Genomic DNA, 22,504 nt, shown 5'->3' on the forward strand with positions numbered 1-22,504 from the left:
CAGCATCCGAGGAGCAGGAGAATCTACGTTTCGGGCATAAGCCCTTCAGGAATGAGGCTGTTGTACCAAGTGGGCTGAGATAAAGGGTTTGGGAGAAGGTGGGGGGAGGGGAAATGAGGAAGCTGGAGAAATCTACATTCATCCCGTGTGGTTGGAGGGTCCCTAGGCGGAAGATGAGGTGCTCTTCCTCCAGGCGTTGTGGTCAGGGTCTGGGGATGGAGGAGGCCAAAGACCTGCATGTCCTTGGCGGAGTGGAAGGGGGAATTAGTGTTCAGCCACGGGGCGGTTGGGTTGGTTGGTGCGGATGTCCCAGAGGTGTTCCCTGAAACGTTATGATAGTGTTGGTTTGGTTTTTCAAATGAGCTGCTGTACACTTTGCCATTTCACAATGTTTTCAGTGAGTCAGAAATTAATGTTGTAATGAGACTGTAAGACCAATCTTAAACTGGGGAAAAAAAACTTGGTTTCTGTATTCAGTTGACAAATTAGAGTGCATCATCCTTTTAATTTCATTAATTGTAAACTTTGGTCAATTTTGGCATTAATGCATATCTTTGACAGTGAACTACTTCTGAAATTTTGCTGTCATAATTTGTCCCTACTTTCTCCATGTTTTGAAACTTGAACGGCAGTTGACTCATTCAACATAACAGTTGAAACCATTGTCACTATAACCTAAAGCTGAAAGTCAAGATATTCTGCTTTGCTCCAGCATGTGCTTATAAACACTTAGTAAAGTTATCTATTCAAAAAGGCAGATAGTGATCAAGCTGACAACAACAATTCAGTCAATGTAATACTGCTAGTGGGGGAGCTTTAAATATATAATCTGAGACAAATTAATTGGCATTTGGTAAAAATTAATAGTCAAAATACAACATAAATGAGAGTAATATAGTTGATCTGTATATGGACCTTCATAAGGCAATTGATAAAATTTTGTATGTTAGATTTGTTAACAAAATAGTCCATGGAATTTAAAAAAGCAGTGATTGTGTATATGTAAAAGTTGGCTAAGGAACAGAAGTGTAATGAGTTGGTAACTTCAGACGGAAGGGAAGTTACAGGGATGTCTGCCAGGGACCATTCTTTGCAAGAGATGTTAGTGACTTGAACTGAGTAAACTTAATTTCTAAATTTGAGAATGAGATAGTCAAATATGAGGTTGTAACATTTCAGGGATTAAAACTAGAGGGATTTTAAAGTCCTCATGCAGAAATCATAAAAGGCTAGCATCCAAATTCAGGTGATAAGGAAGGTGAATGGAATATAGGTCTTTTATTTCAAAACTAATGATGTATAAGACTAGAAAGTCTTACTAAAAACATACAAGGCCACATATAGAGTACTGTTTGGGTCCACTTAACTATGAAAAGTTATACTGGCATTGGAGATAGTACAGGGATGACTTACTAGATAGGTCCAAGGTGTAAAGGGATTTTACAAAGTGTGGTTGAGTAGTTTGGGTGTGTACTCACTAGAGTTCAGAAAAAATGATAATTGACATTATTGAAGTACAAAAGATTCTTCAGGGACTTAATCTAGATGCGGAGAGGCTGTATCATTTTGGGTATGTAGGACCACCCAACAGAATGTCAGAGCAAGGGATCATCCACTTAAGATAGATGAGGAATTTATTGAGGGTAGTGCATCTGTGAATTCTTGACCACGTACGGCTGTAGAAGCTGGATCATCAAGTATATTCAAGACTAAGACACCGCTTTTGATTAGCAATGGAATAGAGGGTTGGGGAGAAAGACAGGAAGGTAAAGCTCATTATCATATCAACCATGATGTCATTGAATGGCAAAGCAAACTCAGAGCTGAATGCCCAAGTTCTGCTGAACATCTTATGGTCTTAAAACTAAATGCTGGAAATACTCAGGTGAAGCAACATCTGTGGAAAGAGGAGCGGTGTTAACTTTTCATGTCAATACCTGATGTCTGATGAAAAGTAATCAACCTAAAACTTATGCAATATTTTTTGATCTGCACGTGTTGCTTGACCTAATTCCATTATTCCGTTTTCTTCTGTTTCTGATTTCCAGCATCTGCATGTTGTCTTTGTGTGTTCAGGAAGGTGAATGAGGCAAAAATTTGGCAGAAGAAATATATTAAGTCATGTATTTTGTTGGAAAGAAATAATGAGAGAAAATGTAAACTAAATGATACAATTTTTAAAGATGGTGTATGGACACAAACTTGGGGGTATGCATACACAAGTGTTTAAAGATGCTAGAGCAATTTGATTCTTTTGGTTTAAAAAATATACTAAAGATCATCCAAATGGTGAGTGGAGTGTCAAATAATAATCCCCTGCAGGTGACCGAGTGTTAGACAGTAAAGTGTCAACAGCTGAAAAAACAGCAAAGGGATGACCTATAATCTAATTAAATGAGGCAGAGCGATAATTACAGAAAATTAAAAATAAAGTGGTGCCGGAGACTAACCAAATGACTAGAATAACATGATAGTTAGAAGAGTCGCATGTTGAGGGTGTGACCAAAGTAATAAGTAATCCAAAACTGTACCAACTAATTAAGGTAGAGACTCTCTGCCTCACTAAACCAGATTATAGGTCATTCCTTCACTTGTTATTCAGCTGTTGACACTTTATTCTCACTGTTTAACACTCTTGGTCACTTGCAGGGACTTATTTTCAATACTCCACTCACACCATTGATATGATCTATTAAACTCTCTGCCCTTGATTTATCTGCTTTATAAATTCTGTCTCTGTCACTTCATCTAATAAAGGGGCTATGGTCCGAAAGCTTGTGATTTCATATACACCTGTTGGACTATAACCTGGTGTTGTGACTTCTGACCTGTTTATAAAATGAGTACATAATCAGGATATTTATTTAAATATTTATAAATTGCCAATTAAGCTTTGCTGGAGTATTGTCCAGTTGTGGTTTCGAAGGATGTAAGGCCTTGGAAGTCACTTCTACGCCTCTAGATTTTTCAGTCCTGATGCCGACCCTGACCCCATTTTTAAACACTACTCTCTTTATCAGACGAGCTAGGTTGAGACTAGAGAAACTGGGGTTGCTCTTTTTAATGCCAAAGTTATGGATAGTTGTGATAGTTATTCAGAATCATGTCTTCTGATACAGTAAATGAAGAGAAACTGGAACGGGCAGTTACCAGAGGGTATAGATTTCATGTAATTACCAGAGGATCCCATGTTTTGATGGCATGTTTTAAACAAAAAGTTATGGATTGAAATGTGTTCTTAAAGTTTATTAGAAGATTCAGTAATTTTTGAAAGGAAATTGGATAAATAATTGAAGTGGAAACTTTGCAGAACTGAGGAAAGATTGGAACCAATTGGATAGTTTCCTCAAACTAGGCACAATAGACCAAATGGCCTCCCCTACCTTCTGTGTATGATTCTAAGCGCTCCTTTTATTTGTTGAAATTTTTTGATTTCTTGAACCTTGAGCAGAGTTATTTAATTTTAATTTTCAGGAGTTCAGAAGCAGACTGTATACTTGTGCTGTGATGCCAATCCCCTGTTCTAAATGTCTGTCCACTTAATATGTATGGGTAATATTTGAATAATGGTCAATTGAATGAGATATTGAATCTTTGATAATTCTACAATAAAGAGTGTGTGAATCCAGAAATAATAGAAGAAAAGAAATTGACTTATCGGATGGAGGAATAAAAGATGGTATTTTTTGTTTCGTGTTTTTCAGGTGCATTCATTCCTGGAGTCCCCGTACAACCTGTGGTCTTGCGTTATCCTAATAAAATGGTGGGTGCTTTTGAAAATCAGATTTCTAAAATGTACTTTACATTTATTATGATTCCATTTTTTAATCTAATTAAATTGTTTATATTAAATCATTGCTCAATTTCATTTGCTTTAAAGTTCTAATTGTCATAAACTGTTGTCCTAACATTGTTGGGCCCAGAGGAAAATAGTTTTGCTTCCAAGGCTTCTGTGGGCTGGTATTGCCACATTTTCTAAAAAAAAAACACTGCAAAACAGATATGACAACATAATTTCCAAATCCTTGAGGTCATAGAAAACTGTCACAACCTTGCAGTTCATTGTTTTCATATCGCTGTATGTTCTTTCCTAGTTGTATTGTCCTACAATTCCAGAAAGTTTTAGGTCAGATTCTGGAGTCATTCCACAGCGGCATGAAAAAAGACACAAGGATAAATTAAATATTTAGTTTTTTGCTTCCTTTTTCATATTTTCCAGGAGTCTAAGATTTCATCAATGGAGAGGCATTTCTAGAAAATATGCTTCATATTTATTTTCAAAGGAAGCATACAAAAGAAAATTTAATCCGATGGTACCATTGGTGTTCAATAGCTACAAGATGACCAAATAATAAAGAAAGCTTCCAAAAACAAAGCAGCGTACAAGAGGAAAGGCCAAGTTAATTACCTTTTTTGCATTAGCTCTGTCCTGCAAATGATTCTTTAGTGCTTAGCTAAATATTGCTTACATCAAAGCACAATAGTTGCCCCCTTAATTGGATAGGCCATCCCTGCCAACACTGTTAAATTAGGGTAAAATGCAATTGCACAATCATAACTTTTGCATAAGGTGCTTGTTTGCTAAACCAGGTACTTGCTACTGTTCCTTCAGGTCCATGAATCAGACCTGGTAAAAACAAATATTCCCCATAGTCTTTATCACATTCAGACTTAATGATCTTGTTCTGATAATTCTAATCAAACCCAGTCATAATGTTATCTGGAAAATTAGTGTTCAAACTCCAGTTGAGTGAAGAGTTTACTTTAGTTAACCATTCCAGTTGTTTAACTGCCAGCTCTAATTGCTTTACTTTGCTTAAAACAGAAGTTGAAAGCTACTATGCAATCACAGATCATTCCAATGTGTCGGACAACTGGTAGTTAATTTTGGACCTATAAATTGATTGTTGATTTCCAAGAATGCCATTGAGATTCCTTAGGTTTTGTCTCAAAACCAAAACTATTGAAATAAATCATTCTCAATGGCTTTTCCTCAGCACTTAAGGTTTTCAACTATTTTTTTGAATAGTTGCAATTAGCAGTAAGGTGCTCCATCTCTACCTGAGACTGTTACATTATCAAACTTGGAATTTGAAAGTATGTGGAATTTTGTAGCATTTCAAGACATGAGATTGAGATATCTTGAGACTGTGCAGCCAATCACTTAGACCTAATCCCCTACTTTAAAGGTGAAGTAACATGAGGATTGAAGTCACAAATAAATTATTTCAACCTTGTCCTTCCTGTAGAATTATTTGCTATTTCACCTCTATTTTAATTTTCTAAAATACCATTTTGACCTGTTACATTCTAGCATTGTACTCATTGTTTTACCTTTGCATCCTAGTTTATTTATGAAGTTGAAATAAAGTATTTCATGTCACCTTGTTTTGCTAGCTGCGTATTTTAAGGGAAGTTTTTTATGATTTAGTAATTGCCTGTTTAAGAATGTACACTTTCTGTATTTGTTTATTTTGGGGAAAAAAAATCCTTCTGTGATGACAAAAGTGCTGAAAAAACTCAGCAGGTCAGGCAGTATATGAGAGAAGCATAGCGTCTTAGGTTGATATTTCATCTGAACTCAAAGACAGTTGTCTAATATTTATTCATGTAAGTTTGTATTTTTTAAAACACTCCTATATTGTAGCTTACTTTTTAAAGAATATGTTCTTCTGTACTGCTTTATGAATAACAGTTTAGATTTGCTGACCAGACGAAACACTTTATTATTCTGCCGATTTGATAACTGTGTTAAATGTTCCTAAACGTAGGATTCCTTTGAGGCACTGACATTTGCACCTTTGCTACTTAATTGGATGAACAAAAACACTGAAAATATCTAAAGTTGGACCATAGCCATTGAGTTCAATTTTAAAACACAATACTGAGCAAAGGTGTTTCCAAAGGAAAGGTCACCCTGTTGGGCATCTTCTACAGGCCTACGAATAGTTCCAAAGATGTATAGGAAAGGAAAGCAAAGATGATTCTGCATAGGAGCGTGAGTAGCAGGGTATTTGTTACGGGGGTCTGTAAGTTTCCAAATATTGACTGGAAATACTATAGTTTGAGTTCTTTAGATGTCAGTTTTTGTCCAATGTGTGCAGGAGAGCTTCCTGACAGTATGTAGACAGACCAACAAGAGGCGAAGCCACATTAGATTTGGTACTGAGTAATGAACCCGGCCAGGTGTTGTATTCGAAGGTAGGTGACCATTTTGTTGGTGACCACAGTTTATTTATGTTTACTTTAGCGATGGAAAGGGATAAGTATACACTTCAGGGCAAGAGTTAAAGCTGGGGGAAAGGCAATTATGATATGATCAGGCAAGATTTAGGATGCATAGAATGGGGGAGGAAACTGCAGAGGATGGGCACACTTGAAATGTGGAGCTTATTCAAGGAACAGCTACTGTGTGTCCTTGATAGGTACTTACCTGTCAGGCAGGGAGGAAGTGGTCGAGTGAGGGAGCTGTGGTTTACTAAAGAAGTTGAATCTCTTGTCAAGTGAAAGAATGCGGCTCATGTCAGGATGAGACACATACTCTCAGGGCACTTGAGAGTTACAAGCTAGCCTCGAAAGACCTAAAGAGAACTAAGAGCCAGGAGGGGACCTGAGCAGTCATTGGTGGATAGGATCAAGGAAAATCCTAATACTTTCTATAAGTATATCAGGAATAAAAGAATGACAAAGATTAGAGCCAATCAAGGACCGTAGTGTGAAGTTGTGTGTGGAGTCGGAGGAGATTGTCTTTTTCCAGTGTGAATATTGATGAAAAGTACTATGTTGTTGAGGAGGATACTGAGATCCAGACTATTAGACTAGATGGGATTGAGGTTCACAAGGAGGAGGTATTAGCAATTCTGGAAGTTGTGAAAATAGACAAGTCCCCTGGGCCAGATGGGATTTATTCTAGGCTTCTCTGGGAAGCCAAGGAGGAGATTGCAGAGCCTTTGGCTTGGATCTTTATGTTGACATTGTCTACAGTAATAATGCCAGAAGACTGGAGGATAGCAAATGTCCCCTTGTTCAAGAAGGGGAGTAAAGACAGCCCTGGTAATTATAGACCAGTGAGCCTTCCTTCAGTTGTGGGTTAAGTGTTTGGAAAAGGTCATAAAAGATAGGATTTATAATCATCTAGAAAGGAGTAAGTTGATTAGGGAATGTCAACACGGTTTTGTGATGGGTAGGTCATACCTCAAACCTTTGAGTTCTTTGAGAACGTGGCCAAACAGGTGGATGAGGGTAAAGTGGTTGTTATGGTGTATATGGATTTCAGTAAGGTGTTTGATAAGTTTCCCCACAGTAGGCTATTGCACAAAATATGGAGGCATAGGATTGAGAGTGATTTAGTAGTTTGGATCAGAAATTGGCTGGCTGAAAGAAGACTGAGGGCATGGGAAATAATCATCCTGGAGTTCATTTACCAGTGGTGTGCGGCAATGATCTGTTTTGGGTCCACTGTTGTTTGTCATTTTTATAAATGACCTGAATGAGGGCATAGAAGGTTGAGTTAGTAAATTTGCGGATGACACTAAGGTCGGTGGAGTTGTGGATAGTGTCAAAGAATGTTGCAGGTTACAGAGGGACATTAGTACAGCTGAGAGGTAGCAAATGGAGTTTAATTCGGAAAAGTGAGAGGTGATTCACTTTGGAAGAAGCAAGAGGAATGCAGAGTACTGGATTAATGGTAAGATTCTTGGTAGTGTAAATGAGCAGAGAGGTCTATGTCTCAGTTGCCACTCAGGTTGATAGGGTGTTAAGGCATATGGTGTGCTAGTTTTTGTTGGTAGAGGGATTGAGTTTGGGAGACGCTAGATTATGTTGCAGCTGTACAAAACTCTGGTGCAGCCACACTTAATATTGTGTACAGTTCTGGTCGTCGCATTGTAGGGATGATGAGGAAGCTTTGGACAGGGCTCTGAGGCAATTTACCAGGATGTTGCCTGGTATGGAGGGAAGGTCTTATATGAAGAGGCTGAGGAACTTGAGGCTGTTTTTGTTAGAAGGTTAAGAGGTGATTTAATTGAGGCGTAATCAGAGGGTTAGATTGGGTGGACAGTGGGAGCCTTTTTTTCCTCAGATGGTGGGGACATAGTTTTAAATTGTGGGATTATAGATATAGGACATGTCAGAAGTAGTTTCTTTACTCAGTAGTAGGAGCGTGGAACACCCTGCTTGCAACAGTAGTAGACTCGCCAAGTTTAAGGGCATTTAAATGGTCAGTGAATAAACATATGGATGAAAATGGAATAGTGCAGAATAGACAGGTTTCAGATTGGTTCCACAGGTCGGTGCAACATCAAGGGCCAAAGGGCCTGTACTGCGCTGTAATGTTCTATGTTGCATCCCATATTTGGTGCAATAATTAATCAACAGTGATTAGAACTATTTTACTAGTTAATTTAGTACATATCCATTGTACCCTACCTAGCCATTAAAAAGAAATATCAAGTTCATTTTATAAATACATTTTGGTGCTGGTGAATTTTGTCCTGTAACAATAATGGAATGAAGTTCCCTAATCCAACTGGGCTTTAATACCCGGCAGTCTCATATATCAAGAATTGATTAACAGTGGCATGCTTTAAACCAAGGGAGCTAAGCCGATTGAAATCTCTTTGACTTTTGTTGTTTATCTGTACTCTGATTCTAGCCTTTTGAGAATCCTTGATTTTAATTGTCTCCCTGAACCCCTCAACTCTCTCTTTCTTTAAGATGATTCTCAAAACTTAACTGTTTTGACCATCTGGACTTGCTTTGCAAAATATTCTAATTTTACTGTATAAAACTATGAACTGCCTTGTGAATTTTATTACATTGAAGATGCAATGCAAAGTCAAGATGTTGACTGTGTACGGAATGTCCATAATCCCATAAGTTTGAACAGTACAATCAAGCAATGTGCTATCTGTACCTACCCCTATGAAACTCAACCAGTTTGAATTGCCAATATCCAATTCTCAGTAAACATTGATTCTGAACCAGATTTTCATTATTTTAATTGTAGGATACCATCACATGGACATGGCAAGGACCTGGAGCGTAAGTTGATTTAATTTTTGTTTATCCTTGTCAGCATATTGATATTTAACACATCAATTAATAACATTAAGCTTTTCATTGATTTCAAGAAGAAATTATTATTGGAGGTAAATCATGTAAAGATTTGAATTGGAAGGACATGAGGATAAAATCGCTGTGTCCAGACCTGGGTGAAGGCAGGCATAATATGCACTTGCTTGCCATAGCTAGTGAGAAAATGCCAAACTTAAATGATTTGAGTATCTTTGACAGAAAGGATGAGAACTGCATCTTGTGTTATTATACACAGCCCGTTTATCAATTTTCCAAGATGAGCAGTGTCTATTTTATATGGATAAGAGGACAGAGTTGTGCACATCTTAATGCTGATAGTCATAATTGTCACAACGTAATGAGCTTTTTTTTGCCCTGTAATAAATGTGAGGAAAGAAGGATAACTGACTTAAAATATTTTTGATTTGGAGATGTCGGTGTTGGACTGGGGTGTACAAAGTTAAAAATCACACAACTCCAGGTTATAGTCCAACAGGTTTAATTGGAAGCACACTAGCTTTCGGAGCGATGCTCCTTCATCAGATGAGAAGAGCGTCGCTCCGAAAGCTAGTGTGCTTCCATTTAAACCTGTTGGTCTATAACCTGGTGTTGTAAAATATTTTTGTTTGCAATATTCACTTAGTTCAAAGTCATGTTATACAAATGAATCATACAGGATTTTTGCAAAACGTAGCTGCATAAAATACTTACTAATAAGTGGTATTTCTTTTGCAAAGAAATTCAAATAAACATTTCACTATTTTAAAAATTGTTAACTCCATGCACCACCATCTTGCATTATTCAAAATAAATTGTTCACAAGAATTTCCTGTTTGCTTTTTCAAATGCAGAAGGAGAAAATGACCTGGACTGACAGCTCATCTCTCTTATGCCCCTCTATCAGAACATTGTTTGATCAAGCTCCAGCTGTGGTAGAGATCTCTGCCATCTGAAGACCCTCTGATGAAAGAGATGGGTGAATGAGATGTCTGTCAGGCAGGTTGATGTGATGGGGTTGAGCTTCAGGAACAAGAACTGGCGGTGTAATTGGTAATTGTTAAGGTGGCAGCATATTCCTGAGTACAGATACTTACCACCAATGGTTATAAGTAGGAATGGTGAGTGACACAGAAACTTAAGAGTATACACTGGATGATACTTAATGGAAAGGAACTGTGGACCATATCATGGAGAAGCAGGAAGCTTGAATTGGAAAGAAATGCGTCTGAGGAAAAATGAACGGGAAGAAGATAAATGGATCAGGAAAGAAGCTAAATACAACATGGTATCCAGAGTGTCAGTCAGTTTGCATGTATGGGTGGATCTGGAGCCTTTCCTGCACAGGTCTTTGCATGGAATCAGCAAAGGCTTGGAAGGAAACATATTTGTTCTTTTAATTAGTGACTAAATTTGGGAGAGCTGATGGAGTTTATTCTAAGTAACAAAACTCTTAAACTATTAAGATGAACTCCGAACACACTAATAATAGCTTTTCAGAGCCAGCCATTATATTGCATTAAATTTGTATGAGCTATTGTGGTTATTTGATAATTCCCAACTTTTCACAGATAAATCTGGCAGATTTGGTTTGTTAAAACTCATGTTCCATTTAAAATCAACCAAATGTCAGAATGATTGATGTTTTTAGCCTATTAAAGAATAGAAAATCTGCAATTTTCCATACTTGCCTGAGACAATTGTCTGCTGATGCTCTAGTAAAAGTCTTATTAGCTAACTTAATGTTTTGACAAATTAACAAATCATATCTACTTTTCTTTCTAGTTAAGATTCCCAAATTTGCTTGTCACCCCCTCAGATTCCTATCCCATGCATGTCACCTCATTGTAAAAAAAATAGTATTTCTACCTTGTTGATTGTAGTATGAATACAGCTAGTAACCCAAAAAGCTTTAATCTTGTTACTTTAACTGTTCTTAATTCTGTGCCTTACATTTTTGGATTTTGAATTGATCCAGTGATATCTCTAAGAAATTCCCATTATCTGCATGCATTTCAGTGTAGTAAGTTTGACAAAAGTGCAACACAAATCCCACTTAAGTGTTTAAATGGAATTTCTGGTGCATCTATAGGGAAATAGCACCATGGAAGACAGTATATCCAGTAAACTTGCACCAAGTCTACATGGTGTAAGCAATTTCATAGGAAGAAAAACTATTGCCGCCTCTATTTTTGAAATGAGAAAGAGAACATCATGAAAGTGAATGATCCCCTTCAGGCAGTAGTAAAATAAGCAAGTAGTTAGCATGGAACAGGCTATAATGATATTTTAGCAGTTTTGAAGGAGAGAAAATGCAAATTTTATATTTTGAACAATATCTTAACAGTATCTTACCAATGAATTGATATATGTTGGGAGATGATGTAGTGATACTGATAGTGGACTAATGATCCAAACTCCTAGACTAATCTTTTAGGGAATTGGGTTTGAATCCCACCATGGCAGATAAAATTTTAATTTTTTTAAATATCCAGAATTGAAAACTAGGCTGATAGCCATGTCATTTGCCATAAAACCCATCTGAGTCAGGATTAAAGTGGTGCCGGAAAGTACAGCAAGTCACGCAACATCCAAGGAGCAGGAAAATCGGCGTTTCAGGCAAAAGCCTTTCATCAGGAATAAACCCATCTGGTTCACTAATGTCCTGTATGGAGGGAATCAGTCATCCTTACCTGATCTGGCCTGTATTTCTTTTCAGAGCTACAGTGATGTGGTTGATTCTTAACTGCCTTTTTAAGTAGCCCAAGAAAGCCAATCTGTTCAACAGTTCAGGATGGGCAATAAATACTGACCTAGCCAGCACCACCCGTGAACCTTGACTGAATAAAAAGATTTTGTTTCTTAAATTGACTTGAGAAAACATGGAAGCTATGGGACCCAGTTTGGCCACTCGGATCCTGACCCTCATTACATCCTTGGTTCAAACATGGACTAAAGAGCTGAATTCCAGGGGTGAGAGTGACCGTCCTTGTCACCAAGGCTGCATTCGACAGAGTGTAGCATCGTTCCGATTAATGTTGGAAACTATCCTGGAATATTGAGGTAGTCAAGAAATCAAAGTGCTAGAGCATAACACACAGGTGAGGTCCCAGAGGGCTGGCGAATAGCTAATTTTGTCCCATTGTTTAAGAAGGGTATCAGGGATGATCCAGGAAATTACAGGTCTGGAGCATCATGTTGGTGGTAGGAAATGTCTCTGAAAATCTTTTCCAAACAATATCTATATGCATTTAGGAACAGGTGAACTATTGGTGATAGCCTGTTTTTGTGGGAGGGAGGTCGTTCCTCACTAACTTTATCGAGGTTTTTGAGGAGGTGGTGAAGATGATAGAGGGAAAAGCAATTGTCTACGTGAACTCCTGCAATGCCTTTTTCAAGATCCCACCAGTCACATGATATCGAGAGAGCTGGCAAGATGGATACAGAACTGGCTTAATCATAGGAGACAGGTAGTGGTGGAGGGATTCTTTTTAGAAAGAAGGGTTGTGACTCTTCCACAGGGATCAGTGCTGGGACCTCTGTAGTCTCCATAAATGATTTGGAGGAAAATTAGTAAGTGTGCAGACGATACAAAGATTGGAGGAGTTGCGGATAGTGAGGATACAGCAGGATAAAGATCAGTTGGATGTATGGGCAGAAAAATGGCAGTTGGAGTTTAATTTGGACAAGTGAGTTAAAATATTTTGGAAGGTCAAGTACAAGTGAAAATTATGCAATGAATGGCAGAACCCTTGGAAGTATTGATATGCAGAGGGATCTGGGTGTGCAGGTTCACAGATCACTGAAGGTGGCAATGAAAGTAGATATGGTAGTTAAAAAGGCCTACGGCATACTTGCATTCATTGGAAGGGATGCATATAAGGATAGGAAAGTTATGCTGCAGCTTTATAGAACTTTAGTTTGAATACACTTGGAATATTATGTACAGTTCTGGTCACCACACAAGGATGTGAATACTTTGGAGATGGTACCAAAATGTTTTACCAGAATGTTGCCTGGTATGGAGGCTTTTAGCTATGAAGGAAGGTTGGCTCAAATGGGGTTTGTTCTCACTAGAATGCAAGAGGTTGAGGAGCAACCTGACAGAAGTTTATAAGATTGTGAATGGCATGGACAGAGTGGAAAGTATTAGGTTTTTATTCCAGGGTGGAGGGGTCACTTACTAGGAAGCACAAGTTCAAAGTGGGGAGGGATTTAAAAATGAGGCAAGTTTTACCACACAAAGGGTGGTAGCGTAAGCAGACACAATAGCAGCATTCAAGAAGTACGTGGACATATACATGAATAGGAAGGTAGTAGAGGGATATGGATCCTTGCAAGTGAAGACGGTTTTAGTATGGAGGGCAAAATACCTCCCCGCAAGCTTGGGGGGGATGGAGGACCTGTTCCTGTGCTGTATTGTTCTTTTGTTTTCTTTTCAAGAAGCCCTAGCAAACTCCAGAGGGCAAACTCTCCAGTGGTTGGAATCATACCTGACGCATAAAGATGGTAATGGTTGTAGGTCAATCATTTCAGCTCCAGGACATCTCTGCAGGAGTTCTTTTACAGTATGTCCTAGGTCCAACCATTTTCAGGTGCTTCATCAATGAACTTCCATCCTTAAGGTCAGAATTGGGGATATTCATTGATTGCACAACATTCTGCACCCTTTGTGATGACTCAGATACTGAAGCAATCCATGTTCAAATGCAACAAGATCTGGACAATATCCAGTCTTGGGCTGACCAGTCACAACTAACATTTGTGCCACACAAATGCCAGGCTATGACCATCACCAATAGACAATCTAACCACTGCCCCTTGACATTCAGTGACAGCAGATCATAGACTATAAATACTGCAGAGACTAACTCACCTGACTGGCCAAAGCCTGTCCCCCATCTACAAGGCACAAGTCAAGAGTTTGATGGCATAGTCCTCACTTGCCTGGATGAGTGCAGCTCCAACAAAACTCAAGAAGCCTGATATCATCCAGGACAAAGCAGCCCACTTGATTGGCAATATATCTACAAGAATCCACTCCCTCCACCACTGACACTCAACAGTAGTGTGTGCTATCTACAATGTGCAGAAATTCAATGGTCCTCAGACAGCACCTTCCAAACTCATGAACACTTCCATCTAGAAGGACAAGGGCATTAGATATATGGGAGCACCACCCCCTTCAAGTTCCTTTCCAAGCCCTCACCATCCCAGCTTGGAAATATGTCATCGTTCCTTTATTGTCGCTGGGTCAAATTCCTGGAATTCCCTCCCCAATAGCACTGAGAGTCAAGCCACAGCATGTGGATTGCAGTGGTTCAAGAAAGCGGGTCACTGCCATCTTCTCAAGGACAATTAATCTTCTAGTTGTCATCTGCCATCTTCTCAAGTGGGTGACACGGTAGCACAGTGGTTAGCACTGCTGCCTCACAGCACCAGAGACCTGGGTTCAATTCCCTCCTCAGGCAACTGTCTGTGTGGAGTTTGCACATTCTCCGTGTCTGCGTGGGTTTCCTCTGGGTGCTCCAGTTTCCTCCCACAGTCCAAAAATGAACAGGGTAGGTGAATTGGCTGTGCTAAATTGCCCATAGTGTTAGGTGAAGGAGTAAATGTAGGGAAATGGGTTTGGGTGGGTTGATCTTAGGAGGGTCGGTGTGGACTTGTTGGACCGAAGTAATCTAATCTAATCTAAACTAGGGACAGGCAATAAGTGCTGGCCAGCCAGTGACACCCATATCCCACGACTGAATGAATAAATAGTGATGTTTTGGAAAGTGCATTGCAGAGAGGAGATGCTGCAAGTCTTAAAGCATAAATCCCCCCGGACCTGGTCAAGTATATCCCAGGATTTTGAGAGAAGCTAGGGAAGAAATTGCAGGGCCTCTAGCAGAGGTATTTGTATCATTGACAGCCGCAGGTGAGGTATCCGAAAACTGGCGGATTGCTAATGTTGTGCTGTTTTTTTTTCAGAAATATTGTAAGGATAAGCCAGGGAACAATAGACCTGTAGGCCTAATGTTAATGGTGAATAAGTTGAAGGGGATTCTGAGAGGATCCACATGCTTTGGAAAGGCAAGGGCTGATTAGGGATGACTTTGTGTGAGAGAAATCATGTCTGACACTTAACTGAGTTTTTTATTTTGAAGAGGATAAAAGATGGATGCAGTCAGAGGGGTAGACATTGTCTTCATGGACTTTAGCAAGCCCTTCGAGCTTCCGTATGGCAGACTGGTTCGTAAGATTAGATCACATGTAATCCCGGGTGCTAGCCAATTGGATACAAAAATGGTTCAAACGAGGACTGTGACCAGTGCTATGCTGCAAAGATCGGTACTGGTCCACTGTTTATCATTTATAGAAACAATGTGGGTGAGAATATGAGAGGCACAGTTAGTACGTTTGTGAATGACACCAAAATTGATGGTATGGTGGGCAAGGGAGAAGGTTGTCTAAGATTACAACAGGACCTTGATCAACTGGGCAGCGAGATGAGGAATATCAGGTGAAGTTTAATTTAGATAAATGCGAGGTGTTGCATTTTGATAAGCGATCACAGCAGGATTTGCACAGTTAATGATCAGGCCCTGGGAAGTGCTGTCGAAAAGAGACCTCTGTGTAGGTACTTAGTTCGTCGAAAGTGACATCACAGGTAGACAGGGTGGTGAAGATAGCATTTGGCTTCATTGGTCAGAATTGGGATGTCATGTTACAACTGTACAAGACATTGGTATGGCTACATTTTGAATTTTGCATACAGTTCTGGTCAACTTGCTATCAGAAGTGTTAGGTTCTTTTCCTGAGGTTTCACACGCTAGATACAATTCACGCACACCAACTTCTGCATACAGTTAGTTTATTAAAGCCTGTGTAAGCTAGGTGACCCCTCTGACACTCTTCACAGGCGTGCAAAGTAGAGTCAGAAGTAGGCTCCTGAGCAAAGGAAATACATCCCTTTTGTACAGGTCAGCTGGTAATGCTCACAGATATTGTCTCCGCCCCTCCCAAACAATAACACGTTACCTCAGGTAAAATGGTGAATGAGGTCATCCTCTGAGATAATGTATATGCCCTCAGCCTGGGGAATCATGCAAATGATTTTCTGCCTCCGTGATTCCCCAAGACAATGTAGGCGTGATATGCTTCAGTATCGGGGGATGGTCATGCAAAAGAATTTGGCTGGGGCTGGCTATGAAAGCATTTATGAATGGAAGGGACTGAATGAGAGTTTAATTTGATAATAGCAGTAGAATAGTAGTAAATGGCTGTCCAAACAAAGTGCGAGTCATCCACGTTCCTGCATGAATGTCGCCCCACCCACTTCCAGAATGTTCAGCTTCTGGAGAAAGACAGTACAGTTTAACCCTTTAATGTTGCATTAATGTCCAGAGAATACAGGTTAATCTTTTAACATTACAGAAGAATGTCATTTAACTGGAAATGATGCAAAAAAGATTATCAAGGATGTTACCAAGACTGAATGGTTTAAGTTAAGGAGAGACTAGATAGGCTGGGATGTTTTTCTGTGGAGGTCTGATATTAAGGGTGACGTTCTAGAGGTTCATGAAGTCATGAGGGACATAGGTGATGACCGAAGGTCTTTTCTCCAGGCGAGGGTGAGGCCAAGACTAGAGGGCATAGGTTTAAGGTGAGAGGGGAAAAACATAAAAGGAACCTGAGAAGCAACATTTTCACACACATGATCATGTGTACGTATCATGAGCTGCCAGAGGAAATGGTAGAGGCAGGTACAGTTACAACATTTAAAAGACACTTGAATGGGACGTGTACAGGAAAGGTTTAGATAGAGAGGGAGGGGCCAAATGCAGGCAAGTGGGACTACTTCAGCTTAGGAAATCTGGTCAGCATGGATGAGTTGATCCAAAGGGCTAGTTCTGTGGTGTATTCCTGTATGACACTGACATCATAAAATGATGCATTATTACAAAGTCCAAACAGGACAGAAATATGTAGAGCACTGAAAATAAAGATATGCTTGTGGGTTGAGGCAGGCTGTTAAAGGAGAATCATCTACTGATTTACCCATGCTAATAGCATAAGAAACAAGAGCAGGTGCAAACCATGTGAGCTGCAGAGTCTGCTTTGCCATGACAGAACATGAGTTTCAGTGACACTGGAAGGGAAATAAAGATGGAAAATCATCTAAGGGCTTACTACTTATTTATGCATTTATGATAGCATGTAACCTGGGTTTTGTGAGCATTTAAAGAAGCATTTGTTCAATAAATTCTAACAGAAGGAAAATGGCATTTTTTAATCAAATGATTTAAGCTGAGTTTTGTAAGTTGTAAGTTATTGAAGAAGAGGCCTTTTAAGCAGGAGTATAATTTGGGATCCGTAATAGTTGAAGCAGGTACTACTGTGTCACTTAGACACTATGCTGATTACTTATTAGCAAATTTTCAAGTATCAACCTGAAATTGTAACTTTGCTATTTCATGTTGTCTATGTTTTGTGGTATATGATGGAATATTTTGTATCTTGTAAACATGTTACAGAAGTTCGCGATTTAAGATGTTCTGGTTATTGCTCAAGACATTTTGTCTTGCACTCAGCAGGGCAAATTGCAAGAAATACCAAAATAAATAGAAAGTAGCATTTAAACTGGGTGAAAGGAGAGTTCTGATTGTTTGGCAAATGGATTCTGTTCAGGTCATTGCCAGGGAGCATGCATCATTTAATGACTGACAATTAACACTGAAGTGTTATTTGAACTTTAACCGATACAGTTTGACTCTCTGATACCTTGAGAAATAGCCAGTGAATGGTTATCCCCCATTTTGTTGCAGGCAAACCAGGCACAGTGTATGTTTGTGTTATTTCTGCCTGCAAAGAAAAGTGCCCTATGTATTAATACACATGACCTCCGGTACATGCAAATGTGTTAAACTGCGAGCGGTGGCCTCCTCAGTACAAGACAATTTGTTTTGACAAACTGATCTTTTCTTCAGCAGTACTTGAGTTTTGTACTATCAAATGACTGTTTATTCCAGTTACTGATTAGTATCACTTTATGCAATTTTATTTCTCAGGTTAAAAATCCTTTGGCTTACTTTGTGCCAGCTACACAATAATGTGGAAATAGAGGTTGGTTTTTCTTCTGCTTTTTGGAGGGTGGGAACATTGTGTCATTTTATTGTTTGGATTAGATTTTTTAAAATATGGCTAACTAAAAATGATTCATGAGTTGTACATTCTAGCAACGTTGATTTAACAATAGATGTTATTTATACAGCTTCTTTTCAAAATAAATCTGCCAGTATAGATGGAAATTCACTGAACAAATTGACCTCATGGGGATTTCATGGCACTTGTGATCTCTCTTCTCCCATACTGCACTAAGAACCTCAAGCACAGACCACTTTCCAGTGTTGCTTCTTTCTCTTCATTTCCAAATTAGAGGAATGATTTTTTTGAACGAAAAATGCTGGGATCACCAAATCAGTTTAGCGATGGTGCCTTTTCCCTCCTTCAACCCCAAATTTTTATTCACATGTACGTTCTTAACAAACAAGGGCAATTAGACTTAAATCAGAAGTGCTTTTTACTGCCAAACTAAAATTTTGTACACTAACCTCAAGATGTTTAAGATGGGTATTACAACAATTAAGATGTTGCAGTTGTGTAAAAGGAAAATCCATTTGTTCCATTTTAACTTCTGAAATATAAGATGCTAAACACTTTAAATTTGGGTGCATACTACATAAAAAGAATAAGTGCTGTTTAGAATACAAATTTTTCCCTTAATTACAATGCGAGAGAATATTGGAAAAGTAGATTCATCATCTTTAACCAAATTGATGTTGGTAGGTACACACCAGAAAGTAAAACATTGAAAATTAAAAATGTTTTACATTGGAAATGTTTAAGTATACACAACACAATTTAAAAAAAAAAGACTAATTCAGTAATTATCACAGAAATGCAGTAGAAATATTTTAATGTCCAGATTAATATTCATCTTGAGGAATTCCCATCATTATTTGCAGAGGTTCCTCTGCACGAATGAATGGTTTCATTACAATACATAGGGTTCAGTTTTCTCCTCCATGGAGGTAGCAAGAAGGACACATAATTGGGTGAGCTAGCTTTGGAGAAAGACTCCCCCACTTTCCACCTTATCAGTTAGGTACAGGATGAGGAGGTCGATGAGCAATCTTCTCAGCTCACCAGCAATTAAGGCCCTTGAGTGGTTAATTAGTTGCCACATAATATCCAAACCTGCATATGAACAAGGAGAAGAAGTGGGCTCTTTCACTCTTTAAACCTCCTCTTCCATTTAAGTATCTGATCTGATACAAAGCTCAACTGCATTCCTGCCTACTCTGATAGCATTTCATCCCTTTGTTTAACAAGAACATACTACTATTAAAACTACTCCAGGACATCACTTCCTGTACCTTTTCAGGAGGAGAATTCATCAGACTCTAGGCCCTCAGAAGGCAAAGAAAAATCTCAATGGATGACCCCTGATTTTTTTTTTGACAGTGAGCCGAGTTATAGATTCCCCAATGAGAGGAAATATTCTCTAAACCTACTGTCAAGGTCCCTCCAGTCTTGTTTGTAATTGAGTCACCTCTTATTCTCCAGCTACTATAAGCTTAGCCTATCCAACTTCTCTTGATAAAATAGTCCAAAATGTTTTCAGTTATTAATCTAGTACATCTTTCCTGAACTTTCCAACAAGTTTACGTCCATTCTTACATAAGATAACCAATACTGTACTCCAGATGTGATCTCACCAGTGTCTTGTATGCATAACCTCCTACATTTCATATTCCATTCTGCTGCCTAACTACTTCCTATTCCTCCATTCTAACCTTTTGTTTCGTGCACTCGGGCGCCCAGATCTCGTTGTCTCGGAGTTTTGCAATCTCTGACCATTTGGATAATATGCTTTTTTAATCTTTGTGCCAGTATGGATAATTGCATATTTTCTGATAGTATATTTGTCAGATCTTTGCCCTCTCACTTTATCTATATCCCTCTGTCATTCATCTGTCCTCTTCACAACTTATTTTCATTCCTTCCAAACCTTTATGCAAGTCATTTTTGCAAATTATAAACATTTTGAGGTTCAGCACCAACTCCTGTGGCACACTACTCATTACATCTTGCCAACCTGTAAGCAGACATATTTCGGGACGGCGCGGTGGCTCTGTGGTTAGCACTGCTGCCTCACAGCACCAGCGACCTAGCTTCGATTCCAGCCTCTGGCGACTGTCTGTGTGGAGTTTGCACATTCTCCCCGTGTTTGCATGGGTTTCCTCCAGGTGCTCCAGTTTCCTCCCACAATTGAAAAGCTGTGCAGGTCGGGTGAATTGGCCATACTAAATTGCCCACAGTATAGGTTATTAGGAGTAAATGCACAGCAGGGGAATGGGTCTGGGTGGGTTACTCTTCAGAGAGTCGGTGTGGACTTATTGGGCCAAAGGGCCTGTTTCCACACTGTAGAAATTCTAATTCTAAGAACCATTTGTACCCACTATCTCCTTCAAGTAACCAGCCAATCTTCTATTCATGTGAGGTGCTGCAAGAATACTGCAGGTTAGGCAACATCTGAGGAACAGGAGAATTGACATTTCGGGCATAAGTCCTTCCGGGACCAGCCCTCATTCTGATGAAGGGTTTATGTCTGAAACGTCACTTCTCCTGCTCCTTGGATGCTGTCTGACCTGTGCTTTTCCAGCATCGCACACTCAACTCTGATCTCCAGCATCTGTAGTCCTCACTACTGTAGTCCTCTCCAGCATCTGTAGTTCTTAATCTTCTATTCATGCAAATATACTACCATGATATGAACTTTTATTTAATACAATCTTTAAGGTATTCGATCAAATGTCTTCTGAAAATCTAAGTACTGTGCATCCACATGATCCCTTTAATCTACAGCATGTTACCAACTCCAGGCACTCCTATAAGTTAGTCAGATGTAATTTCTCTTTAAAGGTTATGTTCATTCTGCTTGATTACCTTGAATACTCCAACTGCCCTGCTATAACTTTTAATAATAGCTTCTAACGTTTTTCCCTCTGGCAAATACGAAACAACAGGCCATTTAGTTTACTCTTTCAGCTTGACTCCTTTTTCAAATAAAGGAGTTACATTACCTATCTTGCAATCTAGTGGGACCTCTTCAAATCCAGGGACTTGCAGAAAATTAAAACTAATGCACCAACTGTCTCTCTAACTACTACTACTAAGGGCCTAAGAGGAAGCATCTGGGGACACGTCAAATCTCAGCTCTGAAAATTTGCTCAGTATCATTTCCTTGGCAGTTGTGATTTCACGGAGTTCCTCCTGCCTTCCACTTCCTGATTTATTGCTGCATCAGGAATGTTGCTCATCCCCTGCAATGAAGATGAATATGAATTATCTGTTGTAACCTTGTCTTGTCAGCCATTATTATCCATTATTAAGTCTCTAGGCTCTTTTTCTATAGAACTAACGCACATTTGGTTAACTTCTTAAATACTCATAGAAACTTACTATCTGTTCAGATTTCTAGCTAGCTATCTCTAATTTTTATCTTCTTTTGGCCATTCTTTGTTTATATTAATTATAACCTGCCATTTGTATTTTCAGTTAAGTGTTTTTTTCGGCCAAGCCATCTCTTATAATTTTACTTTTTCTCTGGAAAATATCTACTGCATGCTAACAAGGCCCCATTGCATCTCTACTAACCGACTCTGAAACCTATTTCGCCAGTTCACTCTGTTCTCATGCCCTCATAATTAACCTTACATAAATTTATAAAGTCTCTGTCCCATTCCCCTCTCCGTCAAACTGAATACCTTATTCAGTAATATTATGGTTGCACTACTGAGGGGCTCTTTCACTTTGAGGTCATTAATTCATCCTAACACAGTGCAGAATATCAGGTCCACTATCATCAGCGCTCTGGTCAGTTCCAGAACTAGCAATTTTAAGAAATTATCCTGAAAGCATTTTATGATTTCCTCTTTGAGACTATCTTTGCCCATCTAATTTTTCCAGTCTGTATAAAGTAAAATCACCTGAGATTATTGAATCATAGAATACCTATAGTGAAGAAAGAGGTCTGTTGATCCATCGCGTCTGCTGCATATTACACATTGCTCAGGTCATAATAATGCAGAAATTACGACCTTGTGATTCTACTTCATTTACCACCTAGATGCTCGTAATGACCTTTTTTCTGCGTATTTTGTTGATACCTACATGACCCGTGACATCTGGATACTCCCCATCGAGTGCAATGGCCTCAACCTGCCAATGGCTCAATTACCTACTTTCCCAGTAGGTGGGGAAAAATAACTACTTTTCTTGACTGGGAAGCCAGAACCATGTGCCTGCCACTTGAGGGTGGGACACTGTATGCCACAATCTGAGGTCATTCAGGGATAGGAGACTGATAGGAGACCTGTTCTTG

At 39.1% G+C, this 22,504-nt stretch overlaps 1 protein-coding gene across 3 annotated transcripts in view; it reads left to right on the forward strand.

Annotated features, from left to right (window-relative positions):
- LOC122549735 (lysophosphatidylcholine acyltransferase 1-like) overlaps positions 1–22,504 on the forward strand; it is a 157,660-nt gene that overhangs the window by 103,370 nt on the left and 31,786 nt on the right. For all 3 annotated transcript variants that reach the window (XM_043689659.1, XM_043689657.1, XM_043689658.1), the window contains exons 6-8: positions 3,705–3,763; positions 9,008–9,042; positions 18,126–18,180. In XM_043689659.1, the coding sequence (XP_043545594.1) occupies positions 3,705–3,763; positions 9,008–9,042; positions 18,126–18,180 (149 nt within the window). The remainder of the gene's footprint in view (positions 1–3,704; positions 3,764–9,007; positions 9,043–18,125; positions 18,181–22,504) is intronic.

The sequence above is a fragment of the Chiloscyllium plagiosum genome, chromosome 5, assembly GCF_004010195.1.
Source record: "Chiloscyllium plagiosum isolate BGI_BamShark_2017 chromosome 5, ASM401019v2, whole genome shotgun sequence".
Lineage (NCBI taxonomy): Eukaryota > Metazoa > Chordata > Chondrichthyes > Orectolobiformes > Hemiscylliidae > Chiloscyllium > Chiloscyllium plagiosum.